The 23,575-nt window shown below is 46.5% G+C and overlaps 1 protein-coding gene across 1 annotated transcript; it reads right to left on the bottom strand.

Moving 5' to 3' along the window:
- Nucleotides 1–390: 390 nt before the first annotated feature.
- On the bottom strand, nucleotides 391–22,381 carry ntsr1 (neurotensin receptor 1 (high affinity); the record flags this gene model as incomplete). The annotated part of the gene is made up of 4 exons (XM_080014760.1): nucleotides 391–646; nucleotides 3,695–3,779; nucleotides 7,938–8,139; nucleotides 21,707–22,381. The coding sequence occupies 4 exons, from the start codon at nucleotides 22,379–22,381 to the stop codon at nucleotides 391–393; spliced, it is 1,218 nt and encodes a 405-aa protein (XP_079870886.1).
- Between the last annotated feature and the right edge of the window lie 1,194 nt (nucleotides 22,382–23,575).

Below are 23,575 nucleotides of genomic sequence, written 5' to 3'. Positions count from 1 at the left end.
ACTTTAATTGGTGGGACTTTGGGGTCTCGCTCGTTGCCAACGCCGCATTCTGATGGGAGGTGCTTGGAAGGCTCAGCTATGACCGGGTCAAGTACAAACAATTTGAGCTTCGGAGATTGCGGCTTCCAGGTGGAGCACAATCCCAGGGGTAGCATGGGGTAGCCAGGGTGGGAGTAGACACTCCCTCCACAGGAAATGATCGTTGTGGCGCGGTAGGGAGCCATTCGACACTCATCGTGTGCCAGCAGCTTTGGGGAAAGCGAAGGTATAATGATCCCGGAGACCAAGCTGACACCTTGGAAGTCTTCATCCAACTATAATAAAAAATAAAAAAAAGACATTTGGAAAGCGCGTGTGTGGCAGAGTCCGTGTGGGAATGTTCGGTTCGGGTCAGTAGGCCGTCTCCTTGATGATGTTGGTGGAGACGGTGTGGTTGCTGGAGATGCTGATGGAGTGGCGCGTCAGTGCCCGCCGCTGCCTGCTGGGCCTGCGGCGGCAGGGCAGGCACAAGTAGCGCAGCGTGGAGAAGAAGATCTGCCGGTAGTTGGCCGACACCAGGTTGTAAAGTACCGGGTTGATGGCCGAGCTCACGTAGAACAGGACGTTGGTCAGCATGTAGAAGTAGTGGTAGAAGTCGTACAGGTCACTGTGGGAGAAGAGACAAAAACAAAGGTCGGGAAAACAGTAAAGAATCGGAGACGACGGGGAGGCGAACATCAAAAGATGTGAGAGAGGGATGGAGTGTGGATGAAAAACCCTTAATCATTCAGTCCAGCAGCTCTCGGGATCATTATGACGGTGTGCATGGAACGGGGTGAGTACAGTGCTGTACAGTACAGGAGCTGAGAACACAATCATTATATGCACTACGTATAGAGGAAACTTCAAACCACTCGGCAAGCATCTCCAGATTGCTCTCGTTGAAAGTGGTTTAATGCGGCTGAGGAGAAAGCTCCATAACTGTATTTTTTCGCCGAGAAAATGCAGAGGACAGCAGTGTCTATACTGAGCGTGGAGTGTAAGCAAATACTGTATGTCCAGCCTGCAGGGAACATGGAACAAATTAATGGTAAGCCCGTTGGAATGTAAACACTGACCCATAATCACTTTACTCGTCATCGCTCACTTGAGGCCCCGCTGCCGTTTGGGCTCTGGATTTGCATGGGAAACTGTTGTGAGGCTGTCGTCAGTCGGTCATTTTAAGTCAGCGCGAATCAGATCTGACTGTGAAGTAAAAAGTAAAATCAAGTGTATGATTTAAATTGGATCTGATGTCTCCATACGGGTGCATCCACCACGAGGAGATTAGAGCTGCGGTGCAAATAATAAGCCGACACAGACCTTACTCCGTCCCGAAATCTCCCCAGAAAAGATGAATGCGATTGCGATTATCGATCGATTGCAGTGACAATGTTTGTAAGTGAGATCATGGAAACTGAAGTGGTTTCTATTTTTCACATGCAGCGCAAAGAAAAAAATATGTGGTGTGGGGGGGGATTATGGAGGGAGAATGCCGGCAGAACAGTAGGATAAACACGACCAACTCGCATAAACACATTACGTAACTCGAAAGGGGAGATGGTGTGAGCAGGGACAAGGTGGCAAGGACTGCAGGCAACAGGAAGCGACAGGGTGGGGTGGTGGGGGGGTATAAACAAGGCATCCCAGATACGTGCACGGTTGCAGGAGTCCTTCACTGGGGCGTAGTAGAGAGTTTCAAAAAGCCAGCGGGTCACGACTCATACGCGCCGTGCACCAGGTGGGAAAACAATCGATGAGCTCTGACGCCCGGGGCCCCGCATGCGCCGCCTCAACCGCACCGCCAGCCTGCGTATCGATCTGTTGTGGGCTCCCGCGATTGGAACGAGTGGGCGCCAATCGCTCAAGCATGTGGGGGAAGTCAAAGGTATCGTCTGTTCCGGGCGTGTGTGTGTTTACCTGTGTGCTCCTATGTAGCGTCCATGTCAGGTGTACAAGAAAGATCCGACCTTTTCATTAACCTACAGAGACATAATATGTCTCTGCCAACCACGTATCATGTATTTGGTATTTTTAGCGAGAAACAGACTCCTCCTATAAACACAGTATATATATATGTATTTATTTATATATATATATATATATATATATATATATATATATGTGTGTGTCCCTTTGTGTTTCCTTATCTTTTTGTTGACCTTGTATGAACAAGGATAAAGGGTAATGCGGCAAAAAACGAAGAGTAAATACAGTCGAGATACATCCAAAACAATAAAAGTCACATTCGCCACTTTATCAGCATATTGCAAATGCTGTCTCCAATCTGCTTGTAGTCATGACATCAATCTTTAAACACCTCCACCGTCGGCTTCCGTCCCGAAGGGCAAACATAACGTAATTTGTCAAGAAATGGGCTGTTGAGACGCTGACAGGAGTGTGGATAATATACGTTATGTGAAACATAGGCAATATATACAGTATATACGTATATACACCAGAGAGGCATGGTAAAGTCATTGTAGTAAATAAAAGAAAAATCATAACAATAAAAACGACCTATGTAGGTTCAGATTCTCACGTAGTCTTCCCACGCACATATCGACAATATTCCCGAAACCCTACAGATCAGATGTGTTCCAATGATGCTCCGAAATTGATTCACGCCATTAAATTGATTCATATTGCGGAGATACAGTCGGTAGGGCCCCCGGCGCTTAGAGGGGAAATCTATCAAAAGAGGGAGAATAGAATCACAAAATGCAAAAGTTCCCCAGCGGGCAGGCCACACCGGGGGGGGGGGGGGGGGGTTTGAGAGATTTACCAATAGCCACATATAGGAAATCCAAATTAAAATCCAATCTCTCCCTAACGCCTGCGCTCCGGGCATCATAACGAAAGAGACACAGAACCCGCCAAATCCAGGATAAGCGCTCAAGTCCTCCTCGACATATTTCAAGGATGAGTGGATTGGGGTTGGATGTAAGGGGTGCAGCGGGCACGCCACGACTCTCGGTCAGAATTCTGATTTTCTCTCCTTTTTTTCCCCGCTTCGTTTATTGAGAATCCGCTGCAAGCGCCTCGCTCCTTCCTACAAAACAAAATCCCCCTTTTCCCTCTCCCTTCGTGGGAGAAGAAGGGGGAACTTCCCTGAAATAGCAATCACTTACCGAAATGGTATCGGCTTGATTCAATTTGGGAGACGGTATATAAATCAGTTAGGGGTCGGGATGGGGGTCAGTCCTTAAGCAAGAGAGGTATGAAGACAGGAGGAAGAGAGAGAAGAGGGCGGTGATAGATGAAGAACCAGAACGATCTATCTGTTGGGAGTCAGCGCCCGCTTGGCTGTCAGACACGCCTAACAGATAACCCACTCAGTGACGACTGTGGCCAATACTCGTAGACATATGTGTTTTTTGTGTGTGTGTGTGTGTGTGTGTGTGTGTGTGTGTGTGTGTGTGTGCGTGGGTGTGAGTACGCATGCTGGTTTCATGTGTACAGTACGTGAACAAAAAGTGGCGGCTCTGGCAGCGGCTCTGGCAGCGGCTCTGGCAGCGGCTCTGGCGGCGGCTCCGGCGGCGGCTCCGGCGGCATCCCGCAGAGCGAAGGACCAATCGAGTGCGGGCAGAACCCAGCCGAGCCGTGTGGGGTGCGGGGATGGGTGTTGGGGTGGGGGCAGTGGGGGTGGGGGTGGGAGGGGTGACGGTGTACTCACTCGGACCAGTCGGAGATGTAGCAGAACATGAGACGTCGGGCGTGATAGGGCAGCCAGCAGACGACGAAGGCAATGACCACCGCTCCTGGAACGACAAGATGGAGGAACGACAAGGTGGAGGAACGACAAGATGGAGGAACCCCAGCGGGTCAAGAGTGTGGGTGTGAGGGTGGTGCTTTTGGGAGATTTGAGCAATTAGAACAATATGGTTCGGCGTAAGGGCGCCGAAGGTGGTTTTCTTAAGGTGTTTTCTTTAAAGTCTAAAATCTTTGACAGAAAATAGGTGTCAGCGTCGCTGCCAGCAGAACCAGGAGATCATTCCGAAAGTAGGTTTCTCAACATATCGTTTGAATCTTCCAAAATCGTATATCAAAAAAATCCCAAAATGGGAGCTATTGTCTGGAAAATGGATAGTTGATACCAATTTTTAACAAAAACAACATATTTTAATTTAATTTAAACCGTTGAGTACGCTTGTTGTTATTTATATGAACCGCAGCTGAACTCACCCTTCATGAAAAGTCATAAAAATGTGATCATTTAGATGGTCCTCACTCAAGCACATTCTTGAAGACAACGGATTGACACTCGATGCAGTTTGGAAATATCTTGCAAATATCAAGAGCGGTGGCATTTTATTCAACAGCACTATTTCTTCTGCCGGCATGCAGATTTCCGGTGCTCCAACTGGAAAACCCCGTCCTCGCGTGCACTCAAATCCTCTCCGCTCTGTCTTAAAAGTGTGAGCACGCGCTCCAGAGCGCTCTGACTCGCGCGGGGGGATTTCCTGCCGTGCTGTCCTGCTCAGAACCCCTCTTCCCGCGTTCTAGGTACCGATATGACCGTCCGATCGCGCATGTCATCCACGCTCTGAGCGGAAGGGCGGCCGTCACAATGCCCAGAGCGGCTGCCTTTCACCTTTGCGTGCCAGATCTTTGTGTTCTTGCTGAGAAAGGCGGACCCCGCCACCAGCAGTGAGAACAGCATGTGGAGGAGCGCGTGCAAAATGGAAAATACATTGGATGGCCACCAGCTAAATAGATATGGGAAAAATAACAAATATGGGACAAATATGTTTTTTTTTTTAATAAATAAACGTATGGATTACCACTTTAATCTTTTCGACTGAGCTTGCTTAACTCCTATAATTCCAGTTGCTGCCACTTGAACCCATGTGGACAAATCCCCCCAGTCAAAACAAAACAACTCATCCGTGCTCAGCCGAACGCTGGGATGAGAAAGGCCCCAAATCGATGGTTCATTTTACTAAGATAACCTCGGCAGCTCTGCCGACATTGTGCAGCGCCTCTTCCCACGGCCTACGTTCATCCTCTCCCATCCTCTAATTCAAGGCGCTTTTCTTCTCTTCTCTCTCCTTTGTGTTTCGTCACTCCTCCACCCCCACCCCCCACCCCCCCATGTCTACTCACCAGTCTCCTTTGTCTGGGTGAGTGGCGCCCAGATGCACGGCATTGATCACCTCTGGGACCGTTGCGCTGCTGTATTTGTGACGAGTGCCACTTAAACGATTGGACACACTTTGCCGGATGTGGCGGCGGGCAGGGGGGCATTGTGATCCCGTGTTTTGTCCCGGCTCACCTCCCACGTCGCCTTCGATGCGATGTTGTCACTAAACCCAACTTCCGCCCCCCCCCCCCCTCCTCCCGCATTACTTCGACAGGTCTCATCCTCTTACAAACCGACGGTGGCGCCTGATTGTTCTTTATTGATCGCCGACTTTAGAAAACCTGGTCTACCTGTCGCATACCGACCTGCAGAGGTACATTTTGGCGAAGTTTGGGCACATCTCCTCGTGCGCACGTCCCGTCTCGACGCCTGCGACGGCGACGACATCGGCGGCTGTTTACCAAGTGGTTTGTACGCTGGTGTCGGCCCAAAATAATCTCCTACACTGACGTGGGCTCGCATTCAATGAAGCCGGGAGACTGCTCGGCAAACTTCTTCTTTGAAACGGAAGGCGCCGGCCTGGTCAACGTGACGTTCCCAAAGACGATCTCCTGATCTTATTAGAAGGAGGGTTAAAGTCTATACGTTTGAATTGAGGATTACAGACTAAGCTTCCCCTTCGCACGGACGGGGCCAGCTACTGGGGCTGCTGGAGGAAGTTGGACGGTATGTGGGAGCAAAAACGCTATAGCGCAGCTGGCAAAAGTTCAGAGGTCGCCCTTCTGTGTGCACAAGAGGATAACCCCCCCCCGGTTTGACATCATGGAAAGCGGAGCTGACGGCGTGTTGTTTTTTTTTTGTGTGCCCTGTTTCCAAGTCAAATATTTCAAGGGAGGTCAAGGGAAGTACATGACATGTTGATAATGATTTGTGGATGATTTGTCCTGCATTTACATCCTGTTGTCATCATGTCTTTTTTTAGAGAACGAAATAGTCGACCCCTACCCCGCCTGACGCGTAGGGCTTAACATGTAGAGGAAATTATCGCAAAAAGTTGCTTTGCTCAAATTTTTCGGCCACTGAGTAGTTTGCCGTGGCCGACACAGGCCTGGTACTTGACTGGAAAAGAAGCACATGTCGTTTCACAATGAGGCAGTTACACAATATGATCTAACGGACGCTTCTTGTGTTTCAGACGCGTGTTGACCTCTTCCTCCCCTCCATCGCACTCTCCCCTCCTCCCTTGCGGGCCCCCGGGGGCCTCTTATCTCTGGGAATCACAGATCTGACACAAAGCTCCGAATCCAGGCGAGAGCCACTCCACGGATGTATGTAACTGTGTGTGAGGGTGTGTGTGTGTGTGTGTTTGTGTATGTGTGTGTGTGTGTGTGTGTGTGTGTGTGTGTGTGTGTGTGTGTGTGTGTGTGTGTGTGTGTGTGTGTGTGTGTGTGTGAAGAGGCAGCAGTCCATCATCCTGGTGGCGGCGGAGGATCTCATGTGGCTGGAGTCTATTTGGCAGCGAGGCCGCTCTCTCCTCAGCTCCCTGCCCGCTGCAATCTGTCACTGTCACTCGGTCCAACGGCACACTGCCATGGTGCGAGTACGCACAGACGTGCGCAAGCACACACACACACACACGCACACACACACACTTGCACACACGCACGCACGCACGCACGCACACATGCACAAACACACACACCCCCACACAGGAGCTTAGCGATTTGTCCACAAGAGCTCGGCTGAAACTGTCAGGGCCCTCCACCGACTCCGCTAACTGTTTTAGTTGGAGTGCAGCTCGACAGGGACGTGGATTGACGGTTTAAAAGCTGAGTGAAGGGGACGGAAGGAGGGCTGGGATCATGTGAGGGGGAGACAGAGAGAGAGAGAGAGCGAGAGAGAGAGAGAGAGATAGAGCGCTAGATACATCAATACGCGCCTCATTCCCGGTCACTTGTGCGATCCATTCGGGGAATAGAATTGATGAATAGAGAATTAGAGTCGAGTTACGCAGCGGCTTATTACGCCTCTACATCTCGGTAATAAGGGCAGCGATCGGCGACGGAATATGATTCGAAGAAAAAATCATAACAGCGACACCATCACCGCCCCCCCAACCCCCTCCTCTGATTTATTCAAACTGCCGTGCATCACCGGGGCCAAATGCATTGCCACCAAAGTGCAGCGGCGTCCCTGGTGGCTCGTGGCGACGGGCCTCGACGGGAGTGAGGAACGGCTACGACCCGGAGTTCTGAGCAACTTCATCATTTGTCCCAAAGAGAGAGAGAGTGAAAGAGAGGGGGGGGTGGGAGCTTGGTAGTGGGGGTCCACGCTAATCCAATTAAACGTGTGTTCAATCGGCAATATGGTGACATAGTTGGGTAATAAGGGCAAAGCTGGATCGATGCGTAAAAGGGATTAATGGCTTGTAATTATGTCAAACTGTTTTATTTATTTTTTTGACCGAGCGAGGCTCACGTTATGCTATCATGATCCGTGGGTTCCGCTTCCGAGCGTTTTTGATGCTCTGCAAAGTGCTGCCGATGGGTGCGTTTTTAAGCGAAATTATTCGCCTTACTTGGCCCCCAAAGCTTAGACTTATGCTTTGTCGTCATTCCAGGTTTGTTTGCTGTTTGTTGATGTTTTATCCATTTTAGGGGTAAGACCAAATGAAATACAATTTGTGTTTAATAATATGCAAGCCTTTGTCAACGGGTAAACACAAGCTCATCTATCCATAAATAAGTTCCAGAAATAAAAAATATATTACCTCACCCTAGCTCCCATAAGCCACTGATTAGCCACTGATGGAAGTTTGGGACTGGGAGCCACTTACTCAGAACCAGCACCCCGTGCCGCAGCGACTGGGCGCGGTTGGGTTCCACGGTGACGTTGAGCGTGGTGGGGTTACCCCCCACGATGCACACCCTGTTGTCCTGCTCCGCCTCCCGGAACATCCGCAGCAGCTGATTGGCTATGATCCCGTTCAGTGCCGAGATGGCCACCATGGGAACCACGAAGGACAGGAACGCGTTCACCTGTTTGGGTGGAAGGAGAGGAGAAGTTTTCAGGAGGAGGCGGTGGGAGGAACGTGGGAGCTGGGTTTCTTAAAGGCAGGGTCCTGGCCTGCTGGTGGTTCACAGGAGATTTTTCATTGGGTCACCAAATCAAATTGGGGAATGGTTATCCTCAGTAAACCTTCAAGCAACATTACACATTACTACAACCGAATGTAGCCTATAATAACACTGTATTGTCAAAAGACGGGGTCCATGCTATAAATATTGGTGAAAATGCACCCATTAATGATCAGGGGAAAATAAAAAATGAGCCTATAAACTCTGCCTGGATGCGTTATAGGGACTCCTTTATCAACATATATGTCAACCGTGTAAACAACATCTCCAATAACGCATGCATAAAACAAATTTGGGATTCATCAAAGAGTGCATATGTCCTAGAAAAAGAATGGGTTTCCCTATTCAAGCCACAATATCAGCTTGTTATGGCAAAAATAGCTTTGAAATTATTTTTCCGAATTATTAATTTATGCACAAATCTGCCCCACTGACAATTTACAGATTCAATGTTAATTGGTTTGCATTGGTTTTTCATTCAGGAGTGTTAAAAACGGTGTCAAAACAAACACTTTCCATGTCATTCTGCTGCTGTACATTTCTGCCTTTTGGCGTTTTATTCAGTGAAAGCCTGCAATAATGAGACTGGTGGTAACACTGTATGTAATTAAAATATACAGTACAGGTACTAAGCCTCCACTAGTACACACTCACACACACACACACACACACACACACACACACACACGCACTCCAACAAATATAACTTTTCCTTTACTAATCTTTTTTTTTTTTTTTTAATGATCACGATTGAAAAATGTTAATGGTTCTAATGAACCATGTGGCTGACTCTCTCTCTCTGCCGGCGGGGTGATGAGTGATTGGAAGTGAAAAGGGAGAACAGAACTTAAACAGCAAAGCCAAACCACAGCTGGAGTCGGGTAAAGAAAAAAAAAAATCTCAAGAAAAAAAGTTCTTAATTATGAAATGCCAAGCCAGGGGCTTACTAAACTCTAATGTGGATAATTAGGATTGGAGGCTGAAGATGCCGGGATCAGGATATTAGATAGTAACCCTGCTGGGCACAAGAAATGGACACACACTCGCACACACTGAAATAGAGTGAACTTTGTAGTGATGATTATTAAAGTGATTATGATCTACCTTTCACCATAAAAAAAGACAGTTCAATTAGAAAATTGTTCAATTTGAAATCCCTTAAAATAATGTCCCCCGACTGACAGCTAGTGTGATGTTTTTCATATATAGTGTATATTACTATTGACCTCTGCTTATTTAAATGATGGATCATGATCAAAACATTAAATATACCCCACTATAGGTTATATTGTAATTGGGATTAAATGAAAGGGCTCCATTTTCTCCATATTCCATTTACTGGTTTTGGTCATGAAAATAACAAATACATAGGAACGTGTAAAGCAGCAATTTTCAATTGACCCCCTAGTGGTGCGCAACGCTACCGCAAGTGGGCGTGTGAATCATTGCAAAAACATAAAGTTCAATGGTGTTTTTTATATACGAATTTTGAGAACTCATTTTGTCGTATTTTTCTTCAAAACTGGGCATAATTATTTTTGAGATTTGCAAGTGGGCTGCGAGCCAGAAAACGGTTGGAAACTGCTTTTGTTGAGGCTGACGGCATCCCAGTGAACCGATCAAACCTTTCGTACACAGCACGCCCCACAAATCTGAAATACACGCTTTGTATATCAGTCATCGTCCTCATACATCATCTATATCTCACGTATCTCAGATTCCCATCTTCTTTTATATCAAGGACCCTAGATTTTAAACGTATTAGCCACCAGACCCCCTTACAATGGTCAATTTTGACTAGTGATTGTTTCGGCAACCGGCAATCATGAAGGACCCTTGGGGGGTCCCCGGACCCCATGTTGAGAACCAACCACTGTGCGAGGGTACCAAATGTTCTGAATTCATCTGTCCTGGATTTATCAACTGATCTACGGTATAGTACACAACTGATCATGGAAAAACAAAGGGATAATTATCCATGACATCATAGCTTGTTGAGCTACAGTTCTGTCAGACAACTTGACGGCGCAACGCGGTTTAGCGCCCCTTATGCATCAGCCTTTTTTGTCAGCCAATCCCTCCTGCTCCACTTGCTTTGCCGCGCATTGCCGCGCTCCCTCCACCTCCCCTGCCTCCACCTGTCGGGCTCGACTCTTCAATCCAACGGGTTGATTCGAGCTCTTCACTCCTACATTTCACACTGAGTGCCGGTGTGTCCTGAAAACCGGACGGGCAGTGGAGCCCAGAAGCCCAAGAAGGTCACTTCGAAGCGAGTCAAAGCGTTTGTCAGAAATGCAGTCGCATCAAACAGTCAAAAAGGAATACAGTCGGGCGTGGATGACGTTCAGAAACCCTTGAGTTTTCGGTGCCCTGGGCTGGCGCTGGGGGGGGGCGTAGACCGACCGACGACGTACAGTGGATGGAAGGGGTCGCCTGCCTCCATGTGATTTTATTCTGGTGAAATCAATATTGATTATCTCGTTGTTTATAATTACACTTCACGCTGATGAAAAGAAAGTCAGTGGCATCTCTTTGGCTGTTCTGTCGCACCCAAAGACGAGGTATATCCATTCGCCGTTCGGTGTTTTACCTTCCGTTTTGGCTGTTTCAATGTTTTTTTGTTTTTTTCCCCTCCGTTTGTAAAATCCACCGATTACAACACAAACCATGAAATGAGGTGCGAGGTTTCAGTGGAATACATAACAGGCCGTTTTGAATCTGCCGTTCGTGGCACCTCTGACGGCAGATTAAGAACCAATCCCCCCTCTGGGTCCCTGGCAGAAACCGAAGCGTTTCACACGTAATGAGTGGAGCGAGGAGCGGGGGATGGTGGTCGGGTGGTGGTGGTGCGGGGGGGTTGGCGGGTGTTGATGTGATGAACGAGTGAGCGGAGCAGAATGGGCGTAAGGTTGCGGAGGACTGGATGAATACAAAGTGCCGCTCCGTCATCATCTCCACCCACCAGCAACGGCATCATCATTATTATCGCCGTAATCAAAGTCCCCGCTGTCAGAGGCCCGGCCAGGTCAAGTCAGCTGTCTGCGCTCGTTTGTTTTGTGTGGCGGCGTATGGGCTAATCTGGCTGCGTTTTGTGCGCACAGCATCTGCCTACATTGCTTTTAATGAGACAATCGGGGAGAGAGATAGAGAGAGAGAGAGAGAGAGAGGGCAGTCTGACGAAAAAACAAAAACAAAACAAACATCCAGAGTTTTTTGTTTTTTTTCGTTTTTTTTTTTTTTTTTACATTTTCCAGCGCTTTTAAGCACTGGAGTTGGCCTTTCTTTTTTCCGGCTGCGCGCTGACATCCGTCGCCGTCCCGTGTGTCTCATTAGGCGCTTGCTGGGTGTGACAAACTAAACGGAGGATTAACAAGGAGGATCGAACGGAGAAATGCGCACTATCAGCTCCACCCCACTCCAACCTCTTAACTAAGGTTTTACTCATAGCGGATGTGACAAGTGGATTAGATCGTCTTTGCCAGCATCAACGTGGAATTAATATTTTATTTGATTTGTGTCTGAGTGAGAAAAGCCCTGTCTGTCTGGTGCTGAGTCACTATCAACATTATAAACACACGGAGTCTGAGATACACACAGTCACAGTATTTTTAATAGAGATGACAAATTTCCAATATACACATTTTTTTCAGTTAACCATTAAACAGTAAAAAAAACTGCGCTCCTCTCTTTCTCTGGAACAAAGATTAAAATAATAAATATTTATATGGCTCACTGCTCTTGGAGATTTCAGACATGGATCCAAAAGCCAGAGGCTGTGCCGCGAACGTGAGGCGACTGCAGAAAGGCAGCCGCAAAGGGCAGCGGTTCGCGGCAAACAAAAATTAGCAAGACGCTTTGCGATAGTGATCCGCCAAAATTTCTGCATTATTTTGGCTGATGTTTATCCTCGAGACGTACATTTGAGAGCGGTGGGTGAATAGCACGGCACCGCTCCCATCCCTGTTTTCCTCCTTACAGTATGAACATAGAGCCTTCTATTACATACCAGATGATTATCATACTAAAAAAAAAATGTTCTCTACCGGAGACATTTTCCATATTTCTATGTCCAAAAATGTTGCAAAAATCAAGTCAATAATCTTTTGTTTACTAATAGTTATGCAAGAAGGAAATTATTTGTTCGTAGAGAACAAATCTTCTAAATGATCCGGAAGTCTGGAGTCACTCTGGCGTTCAACTTGGATTTTTGTGTTTTCTCTGATACCATCGTTGAGCCTCGTCTTGGAGCGATATCCGGCGGCCAAGCATCGTTAGGTTTGTCCTTCCAAAGTGGCTTTCGAGATAAATGTGTAACAATGTTGAGATAAATGCCACGTGAGATAAACTTCAGTGTTCAGTATTTTCAGTATTCAGTATTATGACAGCAATGCAACATGCAAAAAAATAAAAATAAAATAAAAAAAAATAAAATTCAACATACTATATAATAACATATTATGTGGAGGGATTTAATGACCTTTTCAACTAAAGCAAAGCCTGAAAAAAAACTAGCACATGGAAGCGGATGATGTCATCCCTGGCATTGATTGGTTTCACCAATTGCACCTCTCCCTCAAAAAATAACAGCATTATTTTTGGCATAAATTCAATCCTCTGTCAAAATCTGGCCAATCGCTCCTAAGTAGTGTCCATAACAGTAAAACAGAATGCTGACAGCGGCAGCCCTTCCGCATGAGGGCATTGTCTGCTTTCACAATATAACGGCAATAAAATAAAAGCCATACGTCGTCCTCGGTGCTGGCATTACAGCTTGGATCGTATCTTGTTCCATTTTCACATGTTTGACATGTGCACACCAACAAAAGCACGCCGCACACCAGCACTGTGCATGTGCGTGTCCAAACGCACACACCCACACCCACACACACACACACACACACACACACACACACACACACACACACACACACACACACACACACACACACACACACAAAACAGCCCATTTGAACCACGATAGGCTGAAACAGGCAATTACTGGAGACAAGCCTTCCCGAGCTTCAAGACGTTCTGCACCCTTTCGCACCCCAACCTTCGGCCGCTGCCGATGTTCCAATTATTGTCTAACTTCTTTTTGCCGGGAATGCTTCAAGCGGCCATATTGCTGCAGAGCGATTAGAGCGCGTAAGAGGCGCTAAAATGCGATGAATGCGGTGATTTTGCCGTAGTATGGAATGAGGCGCACCCCGAGCGAGGGTTAGAACGATTTATCAAATAACCGGGGAACTGAATACTTACTAAATAGGATTCATTTATCAAATAGCCAGTTTAGTTGAAACAGTCAAAATATTTTCTGTCTTCTATATACAATTTCCTCTAAATGAGAATAGGCATCTGAAGAGATTAAGATCGCTCGATCGTACGGACGATCGAAAACCAACGAACGGACAAGATATCTGCAATTTCAAGATGTCTGTTTAATTAAGACATTTTATGGTCTTTTTATGGACACTCATTAAATAGCTGAGTTACAGTATGTGTTAAATTAATAGCGTCCGTAAAATGACAAAATTATATATGATATAATTATATATATTACATATTATGAACATTTTCTGTAAAGAAAACTATTAAATCTCTCTAACTTCACTATTGACACTTTGATTAAACTCTGATTCCTCGTATGTCAATGACAAAAAAAATAAAAAAATCACACAAAGGAGAACTGGAGTGCATGCATTAGATTTCCATCCCATTTACATCTTAAACAATCAGTAAGCACATGAGAGATACAGTAGGCAGAGGTGCATATTTAATTCACCTCAATGTTGCTGTAGTTTCCCTGACTTCCATTGGAGGTCGCTCATTTGAGGCGAATTGTCCGGTCAGTCAATCAACGCATTGCACATTAAAATATTATTTTTTGACAAAGTGTCACTGACTAAAACACAAACTTCCACATACATCAATGTTTTAAATGAAATAGTCTTCTCTAAACAGAAGACTTGCTTTGCATATACCTGCCGGCGCAGGTAAATGCTTCCCATGAAAGCCCGTCCATCCATTCATTTTCAATTACGTCGGAGCGAACACTCCTTCTGAGTCTGCCCTCGCGTGAATATTTGTCTAGCAATCCGTAAATCACAAACAACGACAAAAATGGCTTGTGTTTGATGTGTTCACAGTAACTCCACAGAATTTCTGTTCGACGATGAGCGGCAAATGCAACTCGCTTAGCGAAAAGCTCGGCAACACACATGGTGTGTGCCGGGGAACAGCAACTGGAGCAAGCACGACCGGAGCTGTAGGCCTGCTTCAGTTTGCATTCATTCAGTTTCCGGGTGGGAACTACTCGCGTAGCACAACACGCGTGGTTGTGATCACTGTTTGGACAGCTGGCAAATCTTTCATATCCCTTCCTTTTCAGACAATACAGATCTCCTTCTGTACACTTTTCTCAATCTTTTGTAAAAGTACCGCCCTTGAACACCGGCCTCTAAAGTGTTGACATAGGCTGAGTATTTTTTTTGCTCGGCTTTTTACAGTTGCTATGGCAGCTCAAACATGTTCGAGTCAGGAAAAAAAACTAAACGCTCCATTTCAAATGAGAGGAAACCTCTTATTCCAAACACAAACAAAAATTTTCAAACACATTTGAAAATATGCAACTGTCGCTGCAGGCATTGCAGGCGGAGAAGTTGAACTCCACTTGCAGAAGCTACATAAATTAATAAATAAATAAATAATGCGGAAATAAAAAGATAAATAAACAAACGAATAAACAAATAAATAAATGCAGAAATAGATACATAAATAAACAAACAAATAAATAAATATGCACCTCTCTCACATGAAACTTGATCGTACCTGACCAACCTTTGGACGCTTTGCAGTGTGCGGAAGCCGCCAATGTTGGGATTCCTGCGGGGGCGCCGCCGTGTGAGTGACAAATTAAGTCGAAATACCCCTGCACATGACCAATCTGCGATATCTTGACAGTGACATCTTGTGTAATTCTGGAAGGAATTCCCTCCACTTTTTCTGAAGGAACTGACTTCAACTCGTTCTGGGCGTAACGCTACGGAGATTGCAGTGTTCTGCAGCGCGCGGTTTACTACACTGTAACCACAGAAAGAGCGTCGCAAGAACAATGACGTGTCTCCCATTGGTTTTGCGGGATGCACTCTGTAGATTGGAGTAAACTGGTAAACAGGTAAATGACAAACCTCGTGAATGCCTTCACATTTTTGCAAATGATACGAGATAAACATACACTTCCATACACAGCCTGGCTAAATCTGTTACAGTAGATTGTGTCTCCTCATGCATGCTCTCTGCTTGGCCTCAAAGAAAATGCTGTGGCCGCCCCTGAGCCACACACACACACACACACACACACAGACACACACACACACACACTGTAAACAGAGTGACACGGAAGAGCAGCAAGAGGCCAAAGGCACATCATCCACTCGCTTTGCACGCTCGCACGGGTTTGCACCCTCTTCCCCTTTTGTCGCCTCCGCGCGACTTCGACTTCCCGTGCAAATCGGCTTCGACAGCCTCCACCCGTCACACAGCAGAGTGGAGGTTTACGGTGCCAACACACTCACTCTGCGCCTGTGAGCTGTCAGGTATGGAAAACGCTGCGCGGATACGGGTTTGTCGGCTGGAATTTGTGTTTGAAGCTCCGGTTTAATGCACACGCGCACACACACACACACACATGCACACACACACACACACACACACAATAATTCACACATAAATTGTGTTTTCATTGCTTTACAGGTGGCTACAGATGGCATTTGTACTGAGATTGAATGAGACACATGATGCAGCAGTAGTGATGATGATGATGATGATGATGATGATGATGATGATGATGATGTAATCAATTGATCTTGGTTTTGAAGTTGGATCTGCTATCAACTATTTTAGCATTGGATTTGCAATTGATCAGAAAATGTGAAAACTTTGTGTCCAGACAAATAGTGGACTTTGTTTTGAGTGGGATGGGGTGTGTGTTGGGGGGGCTTTTTTACTTCTGTATCAGACAATTCCTTTTAACAATCCCCTTCTTTATTCATCTTGGATCACAGTTTGTTTTTCAAAGCTGACGGACTAGACAAATTGCGTTCGATGCAGACTTTGACCTCCTCCCTCTCAGATCTCTGCGGCGCCGTTTTGGGGAGATCGCAATCGCGACGGCAACAGTGTTTCTACAGTAAACCTTTCAAACGCTTGCAACTCTTTCCAAATCCTGCCCCCTGCGTCCGTCATTGTCTCCATCAAGGAGTGAAGTGGAAGAAAAATAAAGCTCTCCGCTTCCGTAACGCCTTGTGCATTCTTGACAATAGAAAAACACCTCCTCTGGCCCCTCGTCTTCTTTCAACCTCCATTTCTCCCGTAGCTGATGTTGGGATGCGGATTTCTCTTCCTCCTCTCTTCTTTCACCCCTTTTGGCGGACGCGGTGGCGTGGCCTTGCATGCGTCAAGAACAACACCCGTGCTCCGCCGCCGCTCGGATGGAGATCCCTAAACCCAACGCCATCGCAGCCCACACGGAAGGGTGCCGGTGCCACGTGAATACAGCGTTCTCATTCAAACACTTGACTCAAACGCATCCCCCCTTTGTCCAGACCTCGCGCTGCTCTTCCTCCCACTAGTCTGTCCTCGTGTCCTGTGCATTTCCAGTCCCGAATCTCCAACTCGAGTCAGCACGACTAAATCTAAATAGATCGCACACATACGGGGGTGGGGGGTGGGGGGTGGACATAATAACAGACACATCCTGGGAATCTGTTTTGACGGAGTGAAAAGCTGTAATCCTCCTCGGAACGCTGTCACGCGAGTCCTGAACTGTGTGGAGGGAGATATTTCAAACATCCTTCAAGACCAAACGGCCTCCGTTCGTTTGAGGGAGGAAGGAAGCGGAAATCTTAGTTTATGCCGGGGAAACGCCCGTATAGGTTCGGATCGGTGACCTGGTCTTCACGGAACGGCACTTGGGTTTCCTTAGCGATGTTTCTGGGGTGTTAGCATCATGGAACGGGTCTTGTCGTGTGACCATGCGGAGGCGTTGGTGGACCAGATGGCTTCCACTAGAAGGCTCTCCATATCAGATGGCAACGGTTTGGGTTTCTCCAAATGGAAACCTGTTAAGAAGTAGGAAGTTGTTTTCTCTCCTTTACATCTTATCTTGGAGGCCCCTGACTCCAACTGCTGAGGCAGACTTCCTCCAAACTGGTGTGACACACAGTCTATCCAGCGTCTGCATCAACGGTAAACCGTGTTGGCCTCATCCATCACTTGCTGCCTCCGCTTCCAGTCCCCCAAGGTTCCAGGTGCACACACACACACATACGCGCACACACATACACACACACACGCACACACACACACACACACACACACACACACACACACACACACACACACACACACACACACACACACACACACGCACGCACACAGACTGCAAATGACTGTACATGTCTGGAAAGGCCTACACTCTTTCTCGCCAAAACCAAACTAAATCGGCTCAAGAAAAACCCAGAAAAGCAGCAGCTCGGCCTCCCATTCATTAATGGCCGAGTGGTCAGAGACATTAGCTGCGAGGCAGGGTTTTATTTGTCCTTCTGAGAATGCTGCAGTAATGACGCTAACTGAACCGGGGAAAGTGACAGACAAAAAAGAAAGACACATAAAATAAACATTTAAAGTTCAGTTCAGAATGTTCACACACACACACACACACACACACACACACACACACACACACACACACACACACTCAGTACACATGTTCATCTACATATGTCAGTATTGGCCACCTCATCTCCGCTCGACCAGAGCTGCTTCTACAAACACTGCAATAGCAATACAGCAATATTGACCAATCGGGATGGATAGGGACGTTTGTTTCGGGATTGACCCAACATTGACTCATTTTGAGTTGATAGATGATAGTAGCTTGAGAGATCAACACACATCTAGCAGTGTGTGCCATTGGCAGTCCAATGAATCGCAAAACTCTCAAAGAACCGCAGCGAGTTGAGTAATTACGTGGGCCTGCGAGACCCAGGGCCCATCAAAAAAAGAAGGATCTGTTTTGGCTTCGCACCAAGTCCAACCCATAATGCTCTCTGTTCAGGGAGGGAGGAGACGCAGAGTTGGTGCTCCCAGCAGGGTGGCCCAAAGGGAGCGAGCCTGATAAGATACTTGTTAAGCTCCCGCGAGTGGGAGATATGAGCATTTCACCCCTAGAACAGCAGCACACGTAGAGGTTCCGGAGTTGCTATAATATACTGTACTTCTTCATATACACAGGAGGTAAAAGAATTATGCCCGTGTGGCAGAGATAGAAACCGTCTCCAATGACTGCTCACTAGATGGGATGTTGGAAAACAAGTAGATCATGGAGCAGTTACTGAGTGGCGGAAGAATCCGGTATGAAATGGGATGTGATCAGGTCCTGTTCATGTTGGGTAAAGCCTGTAAAGCCCTCAAGGGCCTCTCTCCAGATCTCGCATTTATTATTCTAAGCCAATCAAAGCTGTCTTGACCAATCCACTACTCTGGACTGGGTAACCTGCCTCTACAGCGCATGCCACCAGACTGGTGTCCAACTCACCTAAATTAACTCACGTCTCCCCTTCCTCATCCTGGTTGGCTTCCCATCCGCTTGCATACAATTAAAAAACACTGGTTAAAGCCACTGGGCAGCACTGGGAACTGTTACTCTGTGACGACTCGGGGTGGCTCCTCAGAGTTGTGGCTCTCCTCATCCGCAGGGTGCCCCTGCGCTCAGGAGGCTAAACCCGCCTTGTCTTTAAGAGTCTTTAACCCTAACCCCTGGATCCCTCCTCCGCCTCGCAAAGATCTCAGAAGGACCTTCAACCGCCTTCCCTAATATGGGTCGGTTCCCCCTCGCCTCATGTGGATTTCACAACCTCTCATGTTCTGTTCATGTCTTTAAGTTAATGTCGTGGGCATTTGCTTGAGAAAAAAAATTCACCCTGAAAAAAAAGAGAGCCGAACCCCCAGACAGAGCAGGACTGTTGATCCTGCGCGACTCTCTCTTTCCCACTCGAGAGCTCGATTTCATGGAAGCAAACATGTCCCGCCTGTTTAGATTGCTCCAGTTTTATTGTGGTTTTGGTTTGAAACATTGGGAGACACTCGTGTCTCTAAGTAATATAGATGCTATTGTTATTAGTTTGGCAACTTTGTGCAGGCACTTCAGGACTTTGCGGTGGTGCACACAATCTCGGTCATTTCGGGGCTTATCTCCTCGTCTACTCGCTTCGGCTCGGACCCAGGACGTCCCAGGACGCATTCTTTTGCTCCGCAGCTCCCCAGGCTCCAGAGCGGTGCCGGGCGCTCCTCGAGCGAATGAATCGCGCTCCTGTCATTTTTGCAACACATTGTGGACATAACATCACATCAAAATCCGCAGCTGGGGGTCAGGAAAGCTCTACTCCTCCAGAAGCCCGGATGCGGGAAACCACTTAATGTTACAAGCAAACAACACACCCAGAGGAGCGCGGATGCGGATGAAATTACCAGTGGGGCGCTCCTGGTCCCAGGCAGGTGGAGAAGCAGACGGACTAGGGGAAAAAAAACTCTGTGCCGGGGGTCACCACTGCACTAAGCGCCACTGTCCCTGTGAGAACGCCCATGTGCACCTTCAAAACAGAAACACTGAACTTTCCTCTCTCTGTCCCTGCGTTGTGGATTGCAGAGGTGAATGATTTTGGTGGGGTGGCTTTTTACTGTGGAAAAACACTTCCAACATCATATGACTGATGGTGTATGTTTGGCAATGTAGCCAAGGTGACTGAATTGCGACATGTTTTCCTGCAGGGCATGAGGAGAGGGCGTGACCTTTCACTGGCTGTTCATTGAAAGCAAAGACACTTCAGGGAACTTTTCAAAGGTTTCTTAAAAGGGGTCGTCTGTCGTTCCGAAATGGAGCATCATCGCAATCCTTTGAAGGTTGCATTTGAAGGTTTCTCAGGAACTACAATTTCCGATCTTTGACGCGCGGGAGGCCTGTGTCTTTGTATATTCACATCACTTTTGTATTAAAATTGCCTTCGTTTATGCTTTACCCAACGATTTCCGGAGCCCTCTTTAGCCCGCGCTGACAAAACAACAGTGCCCTACCCCCTCCAAAAAGAGTCGTTCCGCTGTCTTCACAGCAACAACCTCCATGTGTGTTCAAAGCAGTAGGGTTCCACCTGGAGAGCTTTTCACTTAAAGTGCCTTATAAATGGGAAGTGGTAGATATGCACATATTTTCAAATCCACCCACACACGCAGGATTGCACACACACAAAACCTGTCAAACCTGCCGCCGTTAATTTTAACCATGAAAGCCAAAGAGACCCCTCGTTTGCATGGCCTATACGGAGCAATGCCATTTGTCTTTGAGATAATTAAGGGCACAGGGGGATCAATGGGGCTTTTTGTTGGACAAAAGCCTCCCTATTCTATTTACCCTGCCTTCACCAACAAAAAAACAGGGCTGGATCTACACTGCTGAAAACTAAAGCTTGGTCATCTTTAGTAGAGGCAAGTCAATAATCTGAACAATCCAAAATGAACAGACAGGTTCAAGAACAATCTTTTGTTAAAGCATATCTACTCTAAAAATATCCTTAGTGCCGGAAAAATAAAATGTGTGCTGTGAATTGATGACTGAACAAGCCATTGGTCACGGTGGATGCAACATACAGTAGTTTGGTGTATAAATGTGTGTGTGCGCATGTGTGTGTATGCTGTATGTGTGTGAGAAGACTTGGTTCACTCAGAATCATTGCACAAAAATGTGACCATTTTGGAGATATGACGGATGACAATTGTGTGTATAAGCCTCGAGGCAGGACTATTAAACTGGTGGCCCGGGGGCAAAATGTGGAATTTTGATCAAGACAGAAGGTGAGGAATAAATTGAAAGAAAACAAACACGCTGCAAAAGTTGGACCTTGGGTTCAAAAAGAAATATCTGCAATTTAAAAAAAAAGACAATTTTCGCTGTTAATCCCACCCACTGCCTTCTCAACCAATCTCAATTTGCTCACTCAGTTTCTACTACATCATTGTTTTTAAAAGTCGGGCAGATAGGCATGTGTTATTTGGTAAGTAAACACAGGACCAAGTGTGAAACATATTGGTACGTTGGCAAAGTTACAAAATGTATGTAGTTCCTAGTTAGATTAATGTGACAAATACCCGGTTGGGTCATTTAAACACAATAACAAACATAACGGCTATTCTTGTGTGTGTTTGTGCACACTTTTTAACAAAAAATAATAATAATGTTGATTTGTAGGAACCCTAAACTGCTAAACAAGTTGTAAGGATGTGTATAGATATAATGTGTACAGCAGATGAATAGCCCTGGAATAACGGGTTTTACGCACGGGGGACAAATGGCACCGCAGCCCTGTTGACGATGACGTCATTTTCACAGTTCCACATAGTTTCACTCCGCACCCACCTGCAGCACTGTCTTCATGGTGACCGGGGAGTCGATGGTGGTGCAGATCTTCTCCCCGTTGATGGTCACCTGGCCCATGATGAAGAGCATGGGCGCGCCGAGCGCGAAGGACGCGGCCCACATGGTGCTGAGCAACTTCTTGGTGCGGCTGCGGGACATGACGCTCTTGGCTTTGAAGGGGTGGCAGATGGCCATGTAGCGCTCCACGCTCAGGCTGCAGATGTTGAGCGCCGTGGCGTACGAGCAGCTGTCCCGGAGGAAGTAGTACCCGCGGCACACGGCGTCCCCGAACACCCACGGGTGGTGGAACCAGATGAAGTTGTAGAGCTCGATGGGCATGGAGAGCACCAGGATGAGCAGGTCGGACACGGCTAGGCTGGCCAGGTGGTAGTGCACGGTGCTCTGCAGGTTCTGCAGGGACTTCTTGGTCAGCAGGGTGGAGATGGTGATGGAGTTGCCCAGGCAGCCCACGGCGAACAGCGCGACGTAGATGACGGTGACCACCACCTTGGAGTAAATATCCGTGTTCACCTCCAGGTCCTCCTCCTTTCCCCGCTGCGCGGGGACGGATCCGTTCGGTGCGCCGCTTCCATTCCCCACGAGGAGAACCTTCTGCGCCAGCAACGCGCCCAGGCTCTCCAAGTCGCGCATGGACAGCGTGACGTTCAGATCCATGGCTTTCCGTGCACCTGGAGCAGGAGACAGGTGTCGGTGAGGGTTATAGTGTTGAGCAGGGATGGTTATTTTCACCCGCGCACGACGCGGAGAGGAGAGAAGCTCGTGCGTAAAAGGGAGGAGAGAGGAGGAACCGTGTGCGGATGGATGAGGCTGCGGCGTTTTTAAATGGTTGGAGCGGCAAGGAGGCGTGCTCCATCCCTCCATCCACCTTCTGGGTGACGCACGTCCATTCAGTGTTTGCTGTCACTGTGGTGCGACTTGCTCAACCTTGCATATCGAAAATAAACAGGTTCCGAATAATAATAGTAGTAATAATAATAATAATAATAATAATAATAATAATAATCCTTTATATTATTTTTACTTTGAGGTGGTATTTAAGAACGACTTGATCCAGTCATGAGCATATTTTTTATCATAGACATAGCAGACACACACACACACACACACACACACACACACACACTAACACTTTAAATTATAAAATCTATACCCGCTCAACTTGAGTTTGAAAAAGATTTATGTATCTGTAATAATTCCAACAGTGTTTTGGTTAAAAAACCAGCTGCTGCCCCCAACGAATATATGTATGAAATGTGCTATATAAATAAAGATTATTATTATTATTATTATTATTATTATTATTATTATTATTATTATTATTATTATTATTATTATTATTATTATTATTAATAATAATAATAATAATAATAATGATAATGATAATTAAAATTATATATATATTATATATATATATATATATATATATATATATATATATATATATATATATATATATATACAATATACAATGCAATTAATATAAGAAACAGTATATGTTATATATATAATATCATCATAATATCATTAATATCATATTAATGTTATATAATTATTATTACTTCATTAATTTTGTGTGTGTGTGTGTGTGTTTGAGTGAGTGTGCTCGCTCGTCCATTTATGAGACCCTCAGTGTGGGGGAGTTGTTTCATTCAATTAGGAATAAAATACACCTAAGATAAACACACACTGTTTTTACTTGTTTTCTTTGGAGAAACAGTGAACGGTAACACGTGGCAGGTGTGTGTTGTGTGTGTGTGTGTGTGTGTGTGTGTGTGTGTGTGTGTGTGTATACTATCATCTATCAACTCAAAATGAGTCAATGTTGGGTCAATCCAGAAACGAACGTCC

This window comes from Zeus faber (genome assembly GCF_960531495.2).
Source record: "Zeus faber genome assembly, chromosome: 15".
Classification (NCBI taxonomy): domain Eukaryota; kingdom Metazoa; phylum Chordata; class Actinopteri; order Zeiformes; family Zeidae; genus Zeus; species Zeus faber.
Note: the sequence above shows the minus strand (reverse complement) of the source record. Positions and strands in the feature narration are given on the sequence as shown.